Genomic DNA, 22,996 nt, shown 5'->3' with positions numbered 1-22,996 from the left:
GCGTCCTGCTATGCTGTGAGCAGCATGGTAGTCAATGTGTTAAGCAGGCATTTAGGAACTTTGAATGTGAAGTATATGCATCTGTACAGTCGTGGCTAAAAAGAACAGCTAGAATGCTAATTACTGTTTCAGGAATTATCCTTTACCCAGTTAAATATGTATCTAAAAATGAATTCATGAATAACTTTGTAGTCATTTAATCATTTGGTTTTGTAAGACATTTAAATAAAACTACTGCAGACCCAAAAATAGTCTGGAAATGGCAAGGAATATCAAATATAAGTAAATATTTTTCCTCAGTAAGATAAAAGTGTAAAATTGCTGATACCTGGTTGTTACCATATTACTGCTGGCCCCAGCAGAGCAGCCTACTGTGACCACCGGCACATTCATGCCAGCCAACAGGTTAATACACAAAACAGGGCAGTGCAAGACTTGGTCCGTAATTCTCATTGGTTGAAGCAACTAAAATCAAATTTCTGAGGTGTGCTGGAACTGTGTTGTTGGTATATTCCCCAGCATGATTTAAAATTTTTGCATTGAAATGGCACTGACAGTGCGTAACGTATTTTGCAACTGAGAATAGATACTAAAAAATTTATGTGGGAATATATTTCAAAAAAAACCCTTTCATACCAAACCAGACAATTACATTGACACACAAGTAAACCCACCTGAATGGCGCACTGGGTTATACAAGCATTAGCTGTAGGTGTAGAATAGGTAATTTACACAGAAAACTTGTCATACAAATTTTATTGTAAAGCACACTAAAGTTAAGGGAAAGGTGCAATGCCCATATGAGATAAACGTGGACACGCAAGAACTGGTTTTGCTCAGATATATGGAAAATTAACTGTAGTATTATATGACAACACATCTGAGGTGCAAATTTGTGGAGAGGAGAAATTGCATTGAACCTGTTGTGTATGGTGCACATTTTGTTACAGTGCTGGGATGATGTCATCCAGATTTCAAAATTAGTGGTCTAGTAATGAAGCTCTCATCAGTTTTAATATTTAAAAATAAACATGCCTGAAAAAGGAAGCTGAATTAGGACTTTCAATTAAATTGCAAAAATGTTCTTGTTTTGCACATTCACTGCAGATGACACTTAAAAGCACGGTGTTAGTAGCTCTTATTGACCTTTGTGTCAGCCACAGTGAACATGTTGAAGGTTTTAAAGTAACAAAGTAGTTGTTGACACTGAGGTATTAATGGATGACAGCAGGAAACAGCAATGAAATAATGTGAATTACTTAAACCAGGAATTAAACCAGTCTACATAGCTTTGAACACAGCCAAAAAATGGTTGGTTGAAATGGCTCTGAGTACTAAAGGATTTAACTTCTGAGGTCATCAGTCCCCTAGAACTTAGAACTACGTAAACCTAACTAACCTAAGGACATCACACACATCCATGCCCAAGGCGGGATTCGAACCTACGACCATAGTGGTCGCGCGATTCCACACTGTAGCGCCTAGAACCGCTCGGCCACCCCGGCCAGCGAACACAGTCATTTCACACTTCTTATTCACTGCATATTTGTGTGCTATAACTAATACAGCAACCTTTTATTTTCTCATCTTTGATCTGGAACATGTGTCACATCTTACTTGTTTTCCTAGAGCAACTCTAGGTTTACAAGATCCACATTTCAGAATTCTGGTAATTGCTAGTCCTACCTCATGCTGAAGGCGTGGGTTGATAGCTGTCTCTTCAGATATGATCTCATCAACTGCCATTTCAGAAACTTGAAGCAAAAATGTGATTATTCAATTTTCTGTAAGTGATGAATATATCGCTAATGTATAGGTATATTCATGATGGTATAGAACAGTGCAGGGCCATCATCTGGAACACCTGCTGGGTAGACTAAACTGTGCACTTCACATCCAGTGCATCAATTTCTTCATAGGTAGTATCATAGTACACTACTATCTCAGACTTGATTGTTGCGATGCTCAATGAAACAGCATTATGCCTTGAAGACACTAAACTAACAGCCTTCTTAAGTTTTTGAATGAAGGATATAAGAAGTAATATATCCAAAAACAATTAAGTTTTACATTTTGCTGTCAGGAACTCTTTTGGAATCTTTGCTTTTATTATTGTTTTGTACATGTGTGGCCTTTTTGTTTCCTCTTCCCAGTTTGACAAGCACATCTGATTTGCTTAATGGGGATATTTATGGTTACAAAAATAAATAAATATGTGTGGGTTCCTGTAGTCATGTCCTAGTTCATGAACCACGGGCAACGTATGAGTGGCCAAGTAAGTGGTCCCGACAGTCGGGATACCAGTTACTTTGGAATAAGGCTGGGCATATCGGACATATTCTGAGTCGTGGTCACCTTTGTGCTCATACGGCAAAGACTACCAAATCCACCGGTTAGTCCCTCAGCCGTTAGGGGTAAAACCCAATGGGACTCGGGGCAAGTAAGGCTAGCAACCTGCTTCCCTGGTACTTTAAATATGATGCTGGCAACAATCAGAGCAAAATGCCTCGGACCTTTGGAGGTGACGGAGTCCCACCTCTAACTGACAAACCACGGACTCCTAAGATACGACTTGGCAAACAAATGGTAATGAGATGGGGAGCTATTAATATCAATGGGGGCTACTCTGGGAAGAAGGTAGAGCTGGCAGAGGCTGCAAGTAAGATGGGGCTGGACGTTTTAGCTGTTAGTGACATTCGGGTAAGGGGTGAGAAAGAAGAGGAAGTGGGAGAATACAAGGTCTACCTGTCAGGAGTCAAAGCAGGAATAGCACAATGGGGTGTAGGGCTTTACATCAGGAAAGAAATGGAACCCAGCGTAGTTGCAATAAGGTATGTAAACGAACGACTGATGTGGATAGATTTGACAGTGTCTAGCAAGAAAATTAGGATTGTGTCAGTATATTCGCATTGTGAAGGGACAGATCAAGATAAGATGGATAGTTTTTATGAGGCACTCAGTGATGTAGTTGTTAGAGTAAAGGACAAGGACAGTGTTCTGCTCATGGGTGATTGGAAATCGAACAGAAGGGTATGAAAAGGTTATGGGTAAATTTGGAGAGGAAATGGAGGCCAACAGGAATAGGAAACAACTCTTGGATTTCTGTGCCAGTATTGGCTTAGTAATCACAAACTCCTTTTTTAAACATAAGAACATTCACCGGTATATTTGGGAAGGCAGGGGAACCAGATCTGTCATTGACTATATAATAACAGATCAGGAATTCAGGAAGGCTGTGAGGGACACACGTGTATTCAGGGGATTCTTTGATGATACTGATCATTATTTAATCTGCAGTGAAATTGGGATTGTGAGGCCGAAAGTGCAGGAGGTCAGGTCCATATGTAGGAGGATAAGAGTGGAGAAACTTCAGGATAAGGAAATCAGGCACAAATACATAACAGCGATCTTAGAAAGGTACCAGTTAGTTGAATGTAGTCAATTACAGTCATTGGAAAAGGAATGGACAAGGTACAGGGACACAGTACTAGAAGTGGCTAAAGAATGTCTTGGAACAGTAGTGTGTAAAAGTAGGATGAAGCAAACAGCTTGGTGGAATGATACAGTCAAGGCAGCCTGTAAAAGGAAAAAGAAGGCGTATCAAAAATGGCTACATACCAGAACCCAGGTAGACAGAGAAAGTTATGTTGAAGAAAGAAACAAAGCCAAACAGATAATTGCAGCATCCAAGAAGAAATCGTGGGAATACTTTGGAAACAGGTTGGAGACTATGGGTCAAGCTGCTGGAAAACCATTCTGGAGTGTAATTAGCAGTCTTCTTGGAAATGACAAGTATTTTGGACAGGTCAGGAAAACTGCTGGTGAATCCTATGGATGCCTTGGGCAGATGGAGGGAATATTTTGAAGAGTTGCTCAATGTAGGTGAAAATGTGATCAGTAATGTTTCAGATTTTGAGGTAGAATGGGATAGGAATGATGATGGAAATAGGATCACATTTGAGGAAGTGGAAAAAATGGTCAATAGATTGCAGTGCAATAAAGCGGCTGGGGTGGATGAAATTAAGTCAGAACTCATCAAATACAGTGGAATGTCAGGTCTTAAATGGCTACACAGGATAACTGAAATGGCGTGGGAGTCGGGACAGGTTCCATCAGACTGGACAAAAGCAGTAATCACACCAATCTTTAAACATGGAAACAGAAAAGATTGTAACAACTACAGAGGTATCTCTTTAATCAGCGTTGTGGGTAAAATCTTCGCAGGTATTGTTGAAAGGGAAGTGCGAGTATTAGTTGAGGACCAACTGGATGAAAATCAGAGTGGGTTTAGGCCTCTTAGAGGTTGTCAGGACCAGATCTTTAGCTTACAGCAAATAATGGAGAAGTGTTATGAGTGGAACAGGGAATTGTATCTATGCTTTGTAGATCTAGAAAAGGCATATGACCGGGTTCCTAGGAGGAAGTTATTGTCTGTTCTACAAGATTATGGAATAGGAGGCAAACTTTTGCAAGCAATTAAAGGTCTTTACATGGATAGTCAGGCAGCAGTTAGAGTTGATGGTAAATTGAGTTCATGGTTCAGAGTAGTTTCAGGGGTAAGACAATGCTGCAACCTGTCTCCACTGTTGTTCATATTATTTATGGATCATATGTTGAAAACAATAGACTGGCTGCATGAGATTAAGATATGTGAACACAAAATAAGCAGTCTTGCATATGCGGATGACTTAGTTGTGATGGCAGATTCGATTGAAAGTTTGCAAAGTAATATTTCAGAGCTAGATCAGAAATGTAAGGACTATGGTATGATGTTTAGCATCTCCAAAACGAAAGTAATGTCAGTGGGAAAGAAATATAAACGGATTGAGTGCCAAATAGGAGGAACAAAGTTAGAACAGGTGGATGGTTTCAAGTACTTAGGATGCATATTCTCACAGGATGGCAACATAGTGAAAGAACTGGAAGCGAGGTGTAGCAAAGCTAATGCAGTGAGTGCTCAGCTACGATCTACTCTCTTCTGCAAGAAGGAAGTCAGTACAAAGACTAAGTTATCTGTGCACCGTTCAATCTTTCGACCAACTTTGTTGTATGGGAGCGAAAGCTGGGTGGATTCAGGTTACCTTATCAACAAGGTTGAGGTTACGGATATGAAAGTAGCTAGGATGATTGCAGGTACTAGTAGATGGAAACAATGGCAGGAGGGTGTCCACAATGAGGAAATCAAAGAAAAACTGGGAATGAACTCTATAGATGTAGCAGTCAGGGCGAACAGGCTTAGATGATGGGGTCATGTTACACGCATGGGAGAAGCAGGGTTACCCAAGAGACTCAGTAGAGGGTAGGAGGAGTCAGGGCAGACCGAGGAGAAGGTACCTGGATTCGGTTAAGAATGATTTTGAAGTAATAGGTTTAACATCAGAAGAGGCACCAATGTTAGCACTGAATAGGGGATCATGGAGGAACTGTATAAGGGGGGCTATGCTCCAGACTGAACGCTGAAAGGCATAATCAGTCTTAAATGATGATGATGATATGTGGATACAATGCAACCTGCAAACCAAGATCATCCTCCAAAACTTTACGAGCCTAGGAAATAAGCACAATGATTTGGACGTAGTAGCATATTTTAATAAACCAGATGTTTCAGTTATTACTGAGCATTGGTATACCAAAAAAGAATCTTATTATGCACCCATTAACAAAGAATTTCTGCTCATCTTTTAGTAGGGATATCAAACCTTATGGTGATGTTGCAAAAAGTGGCAATAATTGGTGCTCAAAGATGTAATTCCTACGTGTTGAAGGTGTTACTCAACTTTCTGCGATAAGCTATAGATGGGAAAGGAAACATAATTTTAGATATAGACAGACCTCCATCTGAAATTACTGATTTGTTTTAGCTAATCTCTATCAGTTGCTTGTAGAGAGAGATAGTAAATACTATGGGAAATCGGCTGGTAATTATGCTGATAATGTTCACAGTTTAATAAAACCTTATCTAACACAAATCAGTTTTCACTCATAAGGATGGTGAGAGGCACACACAGATCTAACATTACTGATAGGTAATACAGGATACCCAGGACTTTGTACTGGGATACTTTCTTTTGTTGATTTGTGTAAATGACAAAATACTGTTCCTCAAATTCAAGGATAGTTCTGTGTACTGATACTACACCCATTGCATGCAAGTGTAAAGATTATGAGCAACTACAAAAACTATGAAACTGTATTACAAATGAAATAACTCAGTATTTCTATGAAAGTCATCTCAATGTCAGCACAAGATAGCAGCAGTAACGGATTTTCACCCCCCAAGACAGATTTTTAAATTCAGTTGTGCACTGGAACTGATATTGTCATGAAAGATAACTACTGCTTGGTTACAGTTAAACTTTCTAGATTTAACATGTTATAATATGGAAACTAATTAACGTACAAGAACATAACTTGGTAGCATTAATGTCAAGGACATGGGGAAGAGAAATAATGCAGAATCAATTCAATTGAAACACTTGTAATGTGCTGCTACAGTACACCCTACCATTACGTACCAGTACCATTACCGGTGACGGTGATGGAGGCTGTTATGAAAAGCTTGCGATATTATTCAAATCTGATATGGCAAGTTAACAGAACTTTTGATCCATGTGAGTTAAATTATTGTGTAAAATCGATAGTGCAGCTTCTTACGGAAGTCTCTTCAGGGCCTTCGGAGTCTTTCACTTACATGTCAACATATTTACTCCCTAATAGTATTTGTTGTTCATAATAGGGGTAATTTTACTCTGTTCAGTGAAATGAACTTGCAAAATACTGCAAGGAAAAACAATATCCATGTAGACTATACACCCCTGCCTACGTTTCACAACGGAATTTCACATTCTGATCTAAAGTCTTTAACAGGTTGCTGCTAGACATCAGGCAGAAAACTGAAAATCCTAAGATATTAATAAAATACAAAGTAAAAAAATTATTTTATTAACCTCTCCTTCTATAATTATAATTAAACGTAATGTTCTGACTCAAGGATGCATGTGATAGTTAACACTAAGGTTCATATTAACAGGGTTTTAATGTTACCATTATATGTAGGGCTGCCAGTACTCACTGTAAAATTCTGAAATGCTTTGTACGAAGTATGAGAGAAAAACACTACTTGAATAAAAATACCATTTCTAGCTTTCAGGGTCATTAGTTCCTTCCTTTGGGAAGATGAATATGTTTCGTGACTGGAAATGAGGGGAAGATCACTTAGACCACCTGTATAGAACACTTATGTGACACATTCATGAGTACTGCTCCAAAGTTTGAGATCCAGGTCAGACTCAAGCAACACATTGAAGCAACTCAAAGGCTGGATGCTAGATAGGTTACCAGTAGTTTCAAACTATGTGCGAGTATTATTTTGTATAACACTATTGAGAAAATTTAGAAAGCATGAGAAATCAGGGCTCGGATGATAGACAGCCTTTCTTCCCTCTCTCTATTTGCGAGTGGAACGGTACCATTTGGTTGTTTGTGTAGTATGTATATACAAAAAAATATGGAAGAAAATTGTGATTGCCTACTACATTAAGAAGTAATAGTTGAACTAACCTAAAGCTTCGTGATTTACTTCAAATGTTTTGTACCACTGACACACTCTGACAATCAGTGACTTCCATATATAGCAGCCTTACAATTTGGAGATGGCAGTATTGCTTCGATCTATTAATATTCCCTCATTGAGCTCTTTTTATGCTAAGGTCACATAAACTGGATTTTTGAGAAACTACACACAGAAGATGTGATTGACATATAACTGTTTGTTTACAGAAAAATAACGATCAAAATTTAAGCATATCGGGGGTCGACAGAAGCGTCCGATCCCACGCGTCGGCTTTGACCCGTGACGTAAGGGTGTTGTCGTGTGTGACGTCATGACGGCGCGGAGTTTGGTTTGAGTGTGGCTGTCTCCAGTTCTGTTTTATCTTATTTTATTTACTTTTCTGATCTGTTCGTTCTATCTCGTGAGATTTTTTTTTTTTAAGTTTCAAAACACTTATTACTTATTTTAATTATCTGTTTCCTCGAATTTCTGTTTTAGTTTATTATATTTATATTTCTGATCTGCTCGTTCTATCCCGTGAGATTTTTTTTTTAAAAGACAAAAAACACTAATCAGCTACTGAAGCATCTTTATCTTCTATGGGTTGCAGGGGTTACGACCCCTGGGGAGGTGGGTGGGTATTCATGCATGGCTGTCTTCATTTACACGTTGTAGCTACGCAAGGCGTCTAAATTTGTTTATATTTAGTTTGCCCCTCACCCAAAACACCCCATTTCCCGCGCTTGTCCCGTTAGTGTCATTAGGTTTCTTGTGGAAAGTGTGTGTGTTTGTTTTTGTTTCCGCCATATTTGTGACGTCATGGGTCAAAGCAGACGGGTGGGATCGGACGCTTCCGTATTTCCCATATCGGTAACACACACAGGGCAAGAGCACATATCTGGGCAAGAGCACTATACTGGATTTCGCCCCCTTTTCCCTAGAAACCTTGACTGGAGTAATAACTTTATTTGTAGCATAGTCTGAGGGCTACATTAGGTAGAAAAGCGATAATTTTGTTGATAGTTGTGGAACACAGTGAATGAGAAATAAAGGCAGACAGACGTGTGTCTTTGCCTAATATTTGTTTGCGGCATATTTAAATGCACTTTCCCACATTTAACGCATTTCTCATAATAAAAACAATAAAACTATTAGGTCATCCCCAAAAAACATACACTCCTGGAAATGGAAAAAAGAACACATTGACACCGGTGTGTCAGACCCACCATACTTGCTCCGGACACTGCGAGAGGGCTGTACAAGCAATGATCACACGCACGGCACAGCGGACACACCAGGAACCGCGGTGTTGGCCATCGAATGGCGCTAGCTGCGCAGCATTTGTGCACCGCCGCCGTCAGTGTCAGCCAGTTTGCCGTGGCATACGGAGCTCCATCGCAGTCTTTAACACTGGTAGCATGCCGCGACAGCGTGGACGTGAACCGTATGTGCAGCTGATGGACTTTGAGCGAGGGCGTATAGTGGGCATGCGGGAGGCCGGGTGGACGTACCGCCGAATTGCTCAACACGTGGGGCGTGAGGTCTCCACAGTACATCAATGTTGTCGCCAGTGGTCGGCGGAAGGTGCACGTGCCCGTCGACCTGGGACCGGACCGCAGCGACGCACGGATGCACGCCAAGACTGTAGGATAATACGCAGTGCCGTAGGGGACCGCACCGCCACTTCCCAGCAAATTAGGGACACTGATGCTCCTGGGGTATCGACGAGGACCATTCGCAACCGTCTCCATGAAGCTGGGCTACGGTCCCGCACACCGTTAGGCCGTCTTCCGCTCACGCCCCAACATCGTGCAGCCCGCCTCCAGTGGTGTCGCGACAGGCGTGAATGGAGGGACGAATGGAGACGTGTCGTCTTCAGCGATGAGAGTCGCTTCTGCCTTGGTGCCAATGATGGTCGTATGCGTGTTTGGCGCCGTGCAGGTGAGCGCCACAATCAGGACTGCATACGACCGAGGCACACAGGGCCAACACCTGGCATCATGGTGTGGGGAGCAATCTCCTACACTGGCCGTACACCACTGGTGATCGTCGAGGGGACACTGAATAGTGCATGGTACATCCAAACCGTCATCGAACCCATCGTTCTACCATTCCTAGACCGGCAAGGGAACTTGCTGTTCCAACAGGACAATGCACGTCCGCATGTATCCCGTGCCACCCAACGTGCTCTAGAAGGTGTAAGTCAACTACCCTGGCCAGCAAGATCTCTGGATCTGTCCCCCATTGAGCATGTTTGGGACTGGATGAAGCGTCGTCTCACGCGGTCTGCATGTCCAGCACGAACGCTGGTCCAACTGAGGCGCCAGTTGGAAATGGCATGGCAAGCCGTTCCACAGGACTACATCCAGCATCTCTACGATTGTCTCCATGGGAGAATAGCAGCCTGCATTGCTGCGAAAGGTGGATATACACTGTACTAGTGCCGACATTGTGCATGCTCTGTTGCCTGTGTCTATGTGCCTGTGGTTCTGTCAGTGTGATCATGTGATGTATCTGACCCCAGGAATGTGTCAATAAAGTTTCTCCTTCCTGGGACAATGAATTCACGGTGTTCTTATTTCAATTTCCAGGAGTGTATATTAGAAAATGAACAAGCATCCGACGTGTTTTGATGCATATTACGTACAGATATGGTACACAAACTGGAAAAATGCAATGGGCGTTCCACTACGCATCCTTTACCGTATTTGATTCGTTTTTCCGCATTTGCTACTGCTGGTATGGGTTCAAAGGCAAATTCGTGCTGCAAACGTCTCAGTGGTAGTTAGCCTACATTAGTAAGCTGCAGTTAATGCGTTAAAAACATTTAGACACATTGTTCGCAATGCGTAATATGTGTTATGCTATAAATCACTCTGCCTTTCGACCAATAATTTGTAATCAGTTGGCTTCAATCAATCACGTACGGCTCTAATATGTAACTTTGACTACGCTGTGGATTTATCATGTCACCATAATACAGATTATTCGCATTTAAACCTTCTTTCTACATTTTATTCTGTTAACGGAAGCTTCATTAAAGCAATCTGGATTGATTTGACATTCCAAAACAACAGTCAGTCTGTATAAACACTGTAGCCAACGTGTGACGTCACTTACGTCAACAGAGTTGTTTACAGGTCTAGTCACCAGGCAGCGCTGTCACGCTTTCAGCCTTTATTGATGACGTCATGAAGCGATTCCTCGGGGCCCGCGAGACGCACGTCTGGAAGTAGGCTAGGCGTTTCCACCATCCTGATGACGTCATTGGTCAAAGCACGTGGGTGCAGTTGGACGCTTCTTCTTTTTATGTGTGACCTCCTTTTGGTTAAGCTCCTTCAAAACCAACTTTTTTGACTTTCCTTCATTCCGATAGTTGACTTCACCGGCAACAGCTTTCACAGATAAATCTGCTACAGACTCATTAGTTTCCTATCACTTCACTTTATTTTTCTGTTTTAGCTGGTGGAGGGGTGAGTATTCACCAAGGTACACAGTGTTTGAACAACAATACATCCTTAATCACCTGCTTGCAGTGTATACAGTGGTCCGATATTATTCTCAAACATAAGGCTACTGCAGTTTTTGGGGTTCAAAAACACGTATCATTATCACAACTGGGACTACAATTGCAATGTTGCAGGAAAGCCCAATACATTTTTCTCAATTATTTTTATGTCAATACGAATTCCACAAAGATTCCAACATAAACAATTCCTGACATACAAAAAGTACAAAAGTCAACTGAAACATATTGTTAATCAGAATTTTCGTATGAAACTTCATTTACATGGATTGATGTCATTTTTTGTGGATGTGTCCTCTTCACCCTCACTTAAACAAACGTTATAACTTTCACTGTGATCAATGGATGATGAAGCAGAATCACTTACAGAATAGATGTTTGTAAATCAGTTTCCGCAGAACTTAACGCTTTTTTATTTAATGATGAACTTCTAGGCATTCTAAGAAATATAACCATGACACTCAGCAATATAAGTAGGCTAACAAGAATAAAAAAATTAACAAACTCCTAGCGAGACGTCAACGACACTCAGAACCAAGACGTAACAATTAAAAAACTGGATTGTTTGAACGATTTATTGCAGCAGAATAGCCATTATAGTTTTACATTAGATTAAAATCATTTGAGAGTGAATTACAAGGATGTATTGAGTGTCTGCATAATTCTTAGTAGATTACATTCAGTGCAGGTATTATAACAGATTATCATTGGAACCATTTATTGCATAGTCTCTAATTGATCTGGTCCTCTTGTTGCATGTTACTATATGGTATCTCTCACAAGACTGCCCACATAGTGTACACTTGCAAAGGTTTGACGGTTCGTGGTATGCTGTATTTGCACAAATTTCATGGTGGAATCCGTGTACTGTGAGTCTTGTAAGTACGTGTCTCATCTCAAAATTTGCAGCTGTCCAAGTGCGGTCGATCATGGCCCCGGGTTGTAAACACAGCCGGTTGCTATGACAATGGCACCAACCAGAAGATCGCAGTTTCTTATACAAAAGAGTGAAATCTTTTGTTTTCGTAAATGCGAAGCCTTGTACGCGAACACAGTTTGATGCCAAATTATTTTATAAGCTTAAAAATGGAAAATGTGATTTTCGTACCATTTTGAATCATTTCGACTCTCCTTTTAGGTCATAATTTAAAATGTCGAACTATCGACCAGTAAATATGGTCGATGTGGCACACAATTATAATCGATAATTTCGTCGACTTTTTTTGGTCGAATATAATGTTTGCTGTTAGTAACTTGATTGTGTTGGTATGGCGGTATCGTTTGGCAGGAGAGTAGCAGTAGCTACAACAAATCAATTAACCCTAAGTCGGAGATACGGATATTATGTATTGTAAGAAACTGCTAAGTACCGATTGATTTATAACGTGACGATTCGACGTTGTTAACCTCCATGATGAATGATTGTAATGCAATAGGTTACCGGAGACTGGGCACGGTGAAGATGTTTCAAATAATCCATTGCTGCAGAGTGCTGCGACACCAAAATTCAGTGATATCACTGCAGAAAACTGCGTTTCCGCAATCGGTGTCCAGACTATGGACTACGAGACGAAGATAAAGCGTCTGGAGGAAACATTGGCATGTATGAATACCATACTGCATTCCATACATCACATGGAAGTCACAATTTCTTACATTGTGCTGTCAAATATATTCCTAATGAAACATCGTGTGGCACACGTTAATCATTGTGTGACATGTGTAGAAATAACTGGACTGTTGATATTAATTGTGTTAGTTTGGGGGGAGAGGAAAGGGGATGAAAGCACTTTCTTATTGTAATCAGTTTGCCCATAATCATGTCATTGCTCTGACAACTTGTATGATATTTTCTGATATGTCCAGAACATACATTACGTGTTACACTATAACAACATTCTCATAATATGTGAATTACAGCAAACATGGATGACAATGATAATTAGTGGAATAGGCCCCTATGTCGTACATTACACGACTCACGCATGTAGCAATTTTGTGTTTGTAATGCTTGAATGGCCTGGTTTGAAACTTGTGTAATGACAGGGAATTCATACCCATACTAAAATATTAGCTCATTTTGAATAAAAGGATTTTCTTTTATTAGGCCACATCATTATAAAACACTAAAGCAGTTACATTGCTGACACTTCAGTAGTCTTTGCAGTGGCCCTCTTTAGGGCAGTAACAGTTAGACACTGGTGAGTATCTCCTCCTACCGTATACATTGTCTACATCAGTGGTTGGCTGGCAACTGATGCCACATATCTGAAATGCCATTGGACAATTTGATGGGAGGCTGCTATGGAAGGGAACAACTGTACAGTAGGCTATTGCATGGTAGATGACTGGTAGGCAATAGCTAATCAGCAGCTTGTACCTAGGGTTAGTCTTTTCCCACAGTGAAGCATTGAAGTTGCACAGCAGTCCTCTTGTGGCTGCTGTTTATGCTTTTAAGCCTGTGTCAAATGGAGCTGCTGGCTGGTGAACACATGTGGTCCGCTGTAATTAAATTGCTAGCAGCCAGGCAATAGACAACTTATAGCCACCCTCCCTGTTCATTCTGATAGGGCATTTCATTATATCAAGCATCTCTACATGCTCCATGGCTTGCAACACTATCACCTTGACACCAGTCACAAGTATACTTCTTGCTTCATGCATATAATATAGTCATTTGTAAATTTAAATTGTCCATGCCAACATTTTCTTGTGATCATGTAATTAACTCATTTCTTCAACCAATTGTTTTGCACAACCAACTTACTCCTCATATAGAAGTGCAGTAGATATTCTCCTTCTGGGTTTATTTTACTGCAGCCATGCAGTCCCACTGCTTTTTTAAAACCAGTTTTGTTTGTCCCAAGTTGTGCATTCATTTCTGCAGTTATAATTCTCTCTCTCCAGAGATTATCCTGCCTCGGGCATGGGTGTGTGTGATGTCCTCAGGTTAATTAGGTTTAAGTAGTTCTAAGTTCTAGGGGACTGAGGACTTCAGATGTTATGTCCCATAGGGGTCATTCCATGTCAGTTCAACCAGGGGCTTCCACTCATAGTCTCAGATTTGCCTGAAATTCAGTACACTAATTCTACCATGTGTGGAACACTCGTGTACAAAGTATTAGTTTCCCCTGCCAATTAGTTCCAGAATTATGACTTATGAAAGAAGGTGGCGTGATCCGGAAATTGCAACCCGCATCTGGCAATCTATCTTCAGACCCAACTTCAGGTCTTAATAACTTTGGAAATATTCCACACCGTCCAGTGAAATTTTTACAACCCAGTAACATCCACTTGGAGAACACACACTATGAATCTAAACACCAACAACGTATTTCTGAGGGAAAATAAAAAATTCCAAAATGTGATTAAAAAAATGTAATACGTTAAAAGGTACATATTGAAGGTGCCCTCTATGCCAAATATAATTCACTCAAAAAGGGTAGGCCTATAAATTTTTTTGTGGTAAGCTTAATGTGGCCTAAACACACACAGAACTCATCATGCCCATATCAGTCACAAAAACTGAGTTACATGCACACAAAAATCAAAAAATTGAAAACATGGATTTTCGAAGTGTGGTAGCACAAAAGGGACAAGTGGTATCCAAGCCAAATTTCACACACTGCATAAGTAGACCATAACGATACACATCTCAAAATTTCAGCATGTTATTGCAAGACATTTGTGTACTACGGAAGTTGACAGATGTATTTGGTGATGTGGCCACTGTTCCACAACACAATTTCGTAAAAACATATTGTAAACTGTTCTGCCTCTTCTTATCCTCTCCCACAACTGTTTAATCACTAAGCTACAACGTATAGACAGATTAACACAACCTATCATTAATTTACTGCACCTTAACTGCTAAAAACCAGTCTATTGTTCTTTGAACAGAAGTTCTCCCACACTTAAGCTACTGTACTCTGTACATTGAGTGGCAAATTGTACTGTCTTCCTGACCCTGTGGTAGGAACTGGAACTGTCATAAGAATATGTTCAAAAGGAATCTAACACCTGTCTGCCAAACATGGTCAATGAAATGATCTTGCTGGTGTAATGAAGTTCACCAATACATCATCTTCTGCTTCACAGCACTCTGCAACACATCCTAAGAACCATGTGTCATCATAAACAGCAATAACATAGCAACTTGGTTGTATGTTGTATGTTCTGATCCCTGAATCAGACACACTGTGAAGACACATGTTGAGCATGAACCTATAGTTATAACCGGACAGTCTGCTCATCTGCACATTGCCAGACTCCGCTGGAGAGAAGTGATGATGGCTCCTTGTGCCTGCAACAGTTTTAACATGTTCTAGTCTACTTTTTAGCAACTCTTTGACTGATTTCACCTCATCTTTCGAAACATAGAATGTTTGTATGCCAGAGATAGTTTTCTGTACCCAGGTAAATAATTGAAGAGCTGTTGGAATGTGACCTTCTGTAGAGTGCTGCAGACTAGCTCGTGATGCCATGCGCTTAATGGTACCACCAATACCATCACATAAATTTGACTTGCTGTGAAAAAATTCCACTCTGTGTGAATCTGAAAATCATAGTAATGAATGAATAAATTTTTGAGATTTTTACAGTTTTTGTACTGACTAGCTGCCCCATCACTGAAGTATTTCACAAAATGTATGAGGCAGCTTGTTTTTCACATATGCCACAACAGTGCGAATGTGGGCATGAACTGCAAAGGCATCATGAATTAAACAGTCACTAAAAACGCACAGGTTCATGACAGACACATCACCTGATTCACCTCTATAGTACATCACAAATGGCTGGAGAGTTACTTGACTGTTGTCCCAATGATATCCTTGGATGGCATCCTGAACTATAAATGCATAATTTTCAGAAAAGTCTGGTATTACTATAATTTCATCTTGTTTCAAATTATCCTTACAAAACTGGAGATAAGCCGATTGTGCTGTTACTGTGAAGCTGTGTGTGGTCTGTTTGTCCATTTTTTGACAACACATTTCAACAAAATCTTCCACTGTACTTTGCTTTGTTTCAAGACTTGTGCAATCCATGTGCGTCCATCGTTTATAAGAAACAAGTTCATTGTCATCGACAAGGAGTTCAACATACAGTTTGTTATTCATGTGTTCTGCAAGATTTGCCTTACCAGGACACTTTTCACACCTGTGCATCATGCAATGGTACGAACTGATGTCACACACTATCAGCTTCATTGCACCTTTGTAATCCAGACCAGAATCCTTTATAGCAGCAAACATCAGCTTAGCATTTTGATGGGTCTCACATACACAAACATTGTGTGTGCCCCTTGCACTTACAGGCACAACCCATTTTGGCCAAAGGTCGAAAAAAGATGATAAACCTACTTTGGTATTGGGATACTTTTCCTTGAGTTGTACATATAGTTTTGATATGTTGCTTAGCAACAGTCTTTTTTGCATCTGTACACGTACATTTCCCATTTTCACCGTTACATAGTCTTTTTTTTTTCCAGGCATTATTCGGCTGTAGTCATTATTTTCATAAAACTCCAACACTAGCACCTTTATTTCTGAACTCAATTGCTTACCCTGAGCCTGCTGAAGTTGTGGGAGCACTTCTTGGGTTGCTTTTATTTTCCTATCTTGCTTTACCACATATGTAGAAACACTGAATTCTTTTGCAGTGTAGTCAATAGACCAGCTGGAAGGTGCAAGGGTAAGAATAGCTACTTTTTTCTGGCGTGTGGATATGGCACATTTTTCTTTCAAATCATGCACAATTTTGTCCAAATCAGAGCATTTCTGGCATGATTTCTGTTCCTTTGGAGCAGATAGTTCTTCCTCTTCCACCATTAGTGTGTTAGCTATTTTGTGTTTTAATTCCATTTGAGCTTCTTGTAGTTTTCTTCTACCACAGCTGGGCCTGTCTCTTTTCCAACTTTGTATGTCTTCATGGGAGGCAAACCAAGAGCAGTCACTGAGGTATTTAATTGCTTATGCGCTGTGGTTGTAGGTGGCTGATACTCTTCGTCACTGTCATGTAAATTATCAGAATATTCTTCATTTTTTAGCAGTGTAACACACCTGGAACATAACTTTTGTCCTGGTTTCATGTTAAGTCCCATGCACTGATTCACTTTCAATACTGATTTTATATCAATTTCTCTGAGGCTACACTTCATTGTCTTCTTATGAATCCAAAATGGATCAAAACAACTTCTTTGTAGGAAAGAATACTTGTCCAGAAACACTTTCATATGATAACAGCCACTAAAGTTTCCTGGAACTGTACTTCTTGTGCCCACAGGGTGTATCCCGGATCTCCATAGCAACAAATCTTGGTCCGATTCATCCAGATCATACAGTACAAAGCGAATGCTACATTTTGTTCCATATGTCGTTTTATGACATTCAGATGGTTGTGCTCTACCAATACTGCAACTTGTTTGAACAAAAACACCACTAGTACTCTCTTCTGCCTCCATACTGACTTTCCGGAAATACGGAAGCGTCCGATCCCGCCCGTCTGCTTTGACCCATGACATCACATATATGGCTGAAACAAAAACAAACACACGCACTTTCCACAAGAAGCCTAATGACACTAACGGGACAAGCGCGGGAAATGGGGTGTTTTGGGGGGGGGGGGGGGGGCAAACTAAATATACACAAATTTAGACGCCTTGCGTAGCTGCAATGTGTAAGTGAAGACAGCCATGCATGGATACCCACCCACCTCCCCAGGGGTCGTAACCCCTGCAACCCATAGAAGATAAAGATGCTTCAGTAGCTGATTAGTGTTTTTTGTCTTTTTTTTAAAAAAAAAAAAAACTCACGGGATAGAACGAACAGATCAGAAAGATAAATAATTTACAGCACGAAGAAGTCATCAGAAGAAAACAGAAATACAGAAATATGACACCAAGAAGATTAAAGAATCTAAAGTAAAAGAAGAATGGGAGAAGGAAAAGGCAAACACATGGGAAGAATTTCATTCTAAAATCACGCGAATAGCTAAGGAAACTATTCCCTTGAAAAAGATATTCAAACACCCTTGGTGGGATTCAGACTGTGAAAATGCATTGGAAAGGAGAAAAAAGGCATTTCAAGAATATAACAGTAAAAAATCACAAGAAAGTCTACAGTTATTTAACGAGGTTAGAAAACAGGTTTCAAAATCTATTAGGCAAGCAAAAAGGAAGTACACAAAGGCACAACTGGATGCCATAGAAGAAAATTTCCAAAACTATAATACAAGAGACTTCTACAGAACTTTCGCAGATAAAATACGAGGATATATCCCTCAAAATTTATGTTTCAGAAAACCAGATGGTAAATTAGCCCTAACAAACCAGGAAAACTGTCAAGTATTGGCTCAATATTTTTCTAACCTACTAAATTGCCCAGAACCTAGTTTAAGGTTTCCCAAAGAAATCAGTGCCAACGCTCAACCGGATTCATTACCACCAACACAGGAAGAAATCAAATGTCACATTAAAAACTTAAAAAATAATAGAACATCTGGCGAAGATGGCATTGTTGCAGAGCTATTAAAAAACCTAGGACCAAAGACGTTGCAAGAGCTCACAAAAATAATAACAAAAATATGGGAAACAGAAAAATTACCAGAGGATTGGAAATGTGCCCTTATTCACCCGTTACATAAAAAAGGAGACAGAACAAATGTCAATAACTACAGGGGAATCTCACTTTTACAAGTCACCTACAAAATTCTCTCAACATGCCTGCTGAAAAGAACACAAGAGCAGCTGGAACGCCAAATTGGTGATTATCAAGCAGGCTTCCGCCCCGGTCGCTCATGCATAGAACAAATATTTAATTTAAAGACAATATTAAAACACAAAGCAATTAGAAATGCCCCCATAATTTGTACATTTGTAGATTTTAAGAAAGCCTATGACTCAATAGACCGGCAATCTTTGTTTAACATTTTAGAGGAACGTGGACTTGACTCCAAAACACTAAGGCTTATCAAAGAATCACTGACAGACACTGTATCTAAAGTTAAATTCAGGGGAGAAATCTCTGAACCTTTTCTCATAAAAACTGGAGTACGTCAAGGTGACGGGCTATCTCCACTTCTGTTTAATATAGTCCTGGATAAAGTCATTAAGGAATGGGAAAAAGAATTAAAAAATCAATCCTACTGGAAACCAATCCATCTTGGTAGAACCAAAGACAACGTGGAGATATCTTGTTTAGCATTCGCGGACGACTTGGCCATACTTGCAGATGATGAAGAAATCGCCACCAAACAAATAGAGATCCTTAAGGAATGCGCGGATAAAGTAGGTTTACAAATTTCGTTTCAAAAGACAGAATTTTTCTGTACAAAATTACATATACACAGTTTGAACACAAAATATGGAAAAATAAATAGAGTAAAACATTTTAAATACCTAGGTGAAATTTTGGAGCCAACCGGAGGAGAGAAAGTTGCACAGAAGATCAGACAACAGAAAATGAAGAGAGCATATGGTATGACACATGAAATATACAATAAAAAATGCATCTCCTCGAACACAAAAATCAGACACTACTGCGCAGTAATTAAGCCAGCAGCACTATATGCTAGTGAAACGCTCACACTCCACACAAAATGTGATTTAGAAAAAATACTAAAAGAAGAACGCAAAATTATGAGAAAGATTTTAGGTCCAAAATTAACAGAAGAAGGATATCGGATACAATCAAGAAGAACCACAGAAACTATATCAAACCTGGCAGCAGACATAAGAAGGCGAAGATTAAAATTTTATGGACATGTCACTAGACTTCCCCCCACACGACTCACCAACAGAATTCTCACTTACATAGAAAAAGTCAAATCAACAACACCATGGATTAGCCAAGTAAAATTAGATTTACAAAAAGCAAATATTGAACTTAAAGATGTCAAAGACAGAAAAACTTTTAGAAATAAGGTGGAAAAGTGGATTGTATTGTCGGAGAAGGAAGCACTAAAGAGACCAGGAACAAAATGGACAGAAGAAAGAAAAAGAAAACATGGAGAACGGATGAAAGAAGTATGGAAGAAACGACGTCAGAAAGCTTTGCGTGATCCTTCTGGGTCCATTCGCGATAAGTAAGTAAGTATAAACTAAAACAGAAATTGGAGGAAGCAGATAATTAAAATAATTAATAAGCGTTTTTAAATTCAAAAAAACATCTCACGAGATAGAACGAACAGATCAGAAAAGTAAACAAAATAAGATAAAACAGAACTGGAGACAGCCACACTCAAACCAAACTCCGTGCCGTCATGACGTACACACAACAACACCCTTACGTCACGGGTCAAAGCTGACGCGTGGGATCGGACGCTTCTGTTGACCCGACTTTCCACAACAGTACTGACCAGTCTGAACTAGAATCTTGAGTAACATGTAATTGTTGCTTGTTTCCTTTGTTGTTCCTGCCTAACAATGACTCATTGTGTCCCTGAAAACTACCATTGTTTAACTTTCTGTTGCCTAATGGTTACCAACAATTTCTGCAGCTTTATCTGAAACAAGCTGTCTGCATCATCACTATTACTTGCTAAATTGTGTTAAAAGAAACGTAACCAAATACATCTCTGTCACTTTTATTGTACACAAATGCCTTGCAATAACAAGTTGAAATTTTGCCACATATTATGTTATGGTCTACTTATGCAGTGTTTGAAATTTGGCTTGGATATCACACGTCCCTTTTGTGCTACCACACTTGGAAAATCCATGTTTTTCAGGTAATTTTTCAAATTTTTGTATTTTCATGTGCATGTAACTCTGTTTGTGTGACTGATATGGACAAGATGAGTTCTGTGTGTGTTTAGGCCACATTAAGCTTACCACAAAAAAATTTATACCCTTTTTGAGTGAATTATATTTGACATAAAGGGCACCTACAATATGTACCTTTTAACGTATTACATTTTTTAAATCACATTTTGGAATTTTTTATTTTCCCTCAGAAATATGTTGTTGGTGTTTTGATTCATAGTGTGTGTTCTCTAAGTGGATGTTACTGGGTTGTAAAAATTTCACTGAACTGTGCGGAATAGTTCCAAAGTTATTAAGACCTGAAGTTGGGTCTGAAGATAGATTGCCAGATGCGGGTTGCAATTTCTGGGTCACGCCACCTTCTTTCGTAAGTCATAATTCTGGAAGTAATTGGCAGGGGAACTTAAAATTTTGTACATGAGTGTTCCACACTTAGTACCATTGGTGTGCTAAATTTCAGCCAAATCTGAGACTATCAGCTGGAATATTTTCTCAAATTGGTTGAATTGACAGGGAATGACCTTCATGCAAAGTGTCAGAAATAGACAAAATAGCTATCAGCTTGACCAGGCAGTTTTGCATCAGGGTAACTAAGAACAACTTAATTGGTGATATGAGTGGAAATTGAAACTTTTCATGAACAGCAGTTGCTAGCAATATAATCATTAGATCTAAAAGAAGAAAATAAAAATCAAGATATGAGGTGTGATTCGAAAGTTTTGAGAATGGATCCGCACTGTTTACTGGTTTGGCAGGCAGGTACACGGGAGGTGGGGAGTGAGTCATTGCCTTGTTCTTGAATGCCCTCTGACAGGAAACTGCATTTTCTTTATTCATTTTATTGTGGCAGCTGGTTGAGTGTGGGTCTGTTAGGGCTTGTTGCCGGATTCTGTCTCCATGAAAATGGACGTATAAACAGCAACGAGTTCATGCGAAATTTTGTTTTAAAACTGGGAAATCAGCTTCTGAGACTTACGAACTATTAAAAACAGCTTTTGGAGATAATTGTATAAGCCAGTCAAATATTTTTGTCTGGTTCAACAGATTTTAAAATGGCCGTGAATCATTTGAAGATGAACCATGGTCCTGACATCCTTCCACCTCAAAAATGAATGAAAATGGTGTGAAAGTTTGCGACTTCATGTGCTCTGATCATAGACTTACAGTTAGGGAGATGGCTGATGAACTTAATTTAAGTTTCTGTGCAGTTCGGTCAATTTTAACTGAAGATCTGAACATGCGTCGAGTGTCCGCAAAATTCATTCCAAAAGTGTTGTCAAGTGACCAGAGACAATACCGACTTGAAGTGTGCCAAGAACTGATTAATCAGACTAAAAATGACCCAGATTTGTTAAATAGGGTAATTACAAGTGACGATTCATGGGTACACGGATATGATCTTGAAACCAAAATGCAGTCTTCGCAGTGGAAGACTGCAGGTTCACCACGACCGAAAGAAGCATGGCAAAGTCGTTTGAAGGTGAAGACAATGTTGGTTATTTTTTTCGATTCTATTGGTATTGTGCATCATGAATTTACCCCTGGAGGACAGACAGTTAACCAGGAATACCACAAATGTGTCCTTTAGCATTTGCTCAAAAAGGTGCAGAAGAAAAGGCCTGCATTGTGGAAAGACAGGAGTTGGGTGCTACACCATGACAATGCTCTGGCTCATCGTGCCTTGTCCATTGTTGAATTTTTGACCAAATTAAATCACAATTCCTGTGCTTCCACAACTGCTATATTCCCCTGATTTGGCCCCTGCGGACTTTTACCTTTTTCCTAAACTGAAATTTTCACTGAAAGGGAAGCAATTTGACTCAATTGAAGACATCCTTAACACTCTTCAGGAAAAAATTTCCAGGAATGTTTCCAAAAGTGGAAACTCTGTTGGAGTTGGTGTGTTCAGTTAGAAGGGGACTATTTTGATGGAGATGCATCACAGTAGCATGTAAGTATTATACAATTACAAGCCCATTATTAAAACTTTCCAATCACACTTCGTATTTCAGAATTTGTAACACATGGACCTGTTATATACACCTAGAAAACAAATAAGCCAGATACCAAAAGAATAGAAGCACTTGGGATGTGTAATTGTAAAATAAACGGATTAAAACTTAATTCGGGGGGGGGGGGGGGGGGGGTAAAAGAT

The 22,996-nt window shown here is 39.8% G+C and overlaps 1 protein-coding gene across 1 annotated transcript in view; it reads left to right on the top strand.

Moving 5' to 3' along the window:
- Positions 1 to 12,293: 12,293 nt before the first annotated feature.
- The window catches only part of LOC126175050 (uncharacterized), a 95,480-nt gene continuing 84,777 nt past the window's right edge, over positions 12,294 to 22,996 (top strand). Inside the window, exons 1-2 of the mRNA XM_049921561.1 lie at positions 12,294 to 12,429; positions 12,515 to 12,681. Of these exons, the coding sequence (XP_049777518.1) occupies positions 12,347 to 12,429; positions 12,515 to 12,681 (250 nt within the window). The 5' untranslated portion in view covers positions 12,294 to 12,346. The remainder of the gene's footprint in view (positions 12,430 to 12,514; positions 12,682 to 22,996) is intronic.

The sequence above is a fragment of the Schistocerca cancellata genome, chromosome 3 (assembly GCF_023864275.1).
Source record: "Schistocerca cancellata isolate TAMUIC-IGC-003103 chromosome 3, iqSchCanc2.1, whole genome shotgun sequence".
Taxonomy (NCBI): domain Eukaryota; kingdom Metazoa; phylum Arthropoda; class Insecta; order Orthoptera; family Acrididae; genus Schistocerca; species Schistocerca cancellata.
Note: the sequence above shows the minus strand (reverse complement) of the source record. Positions and strands in the feature narration are given on the sequence as shown.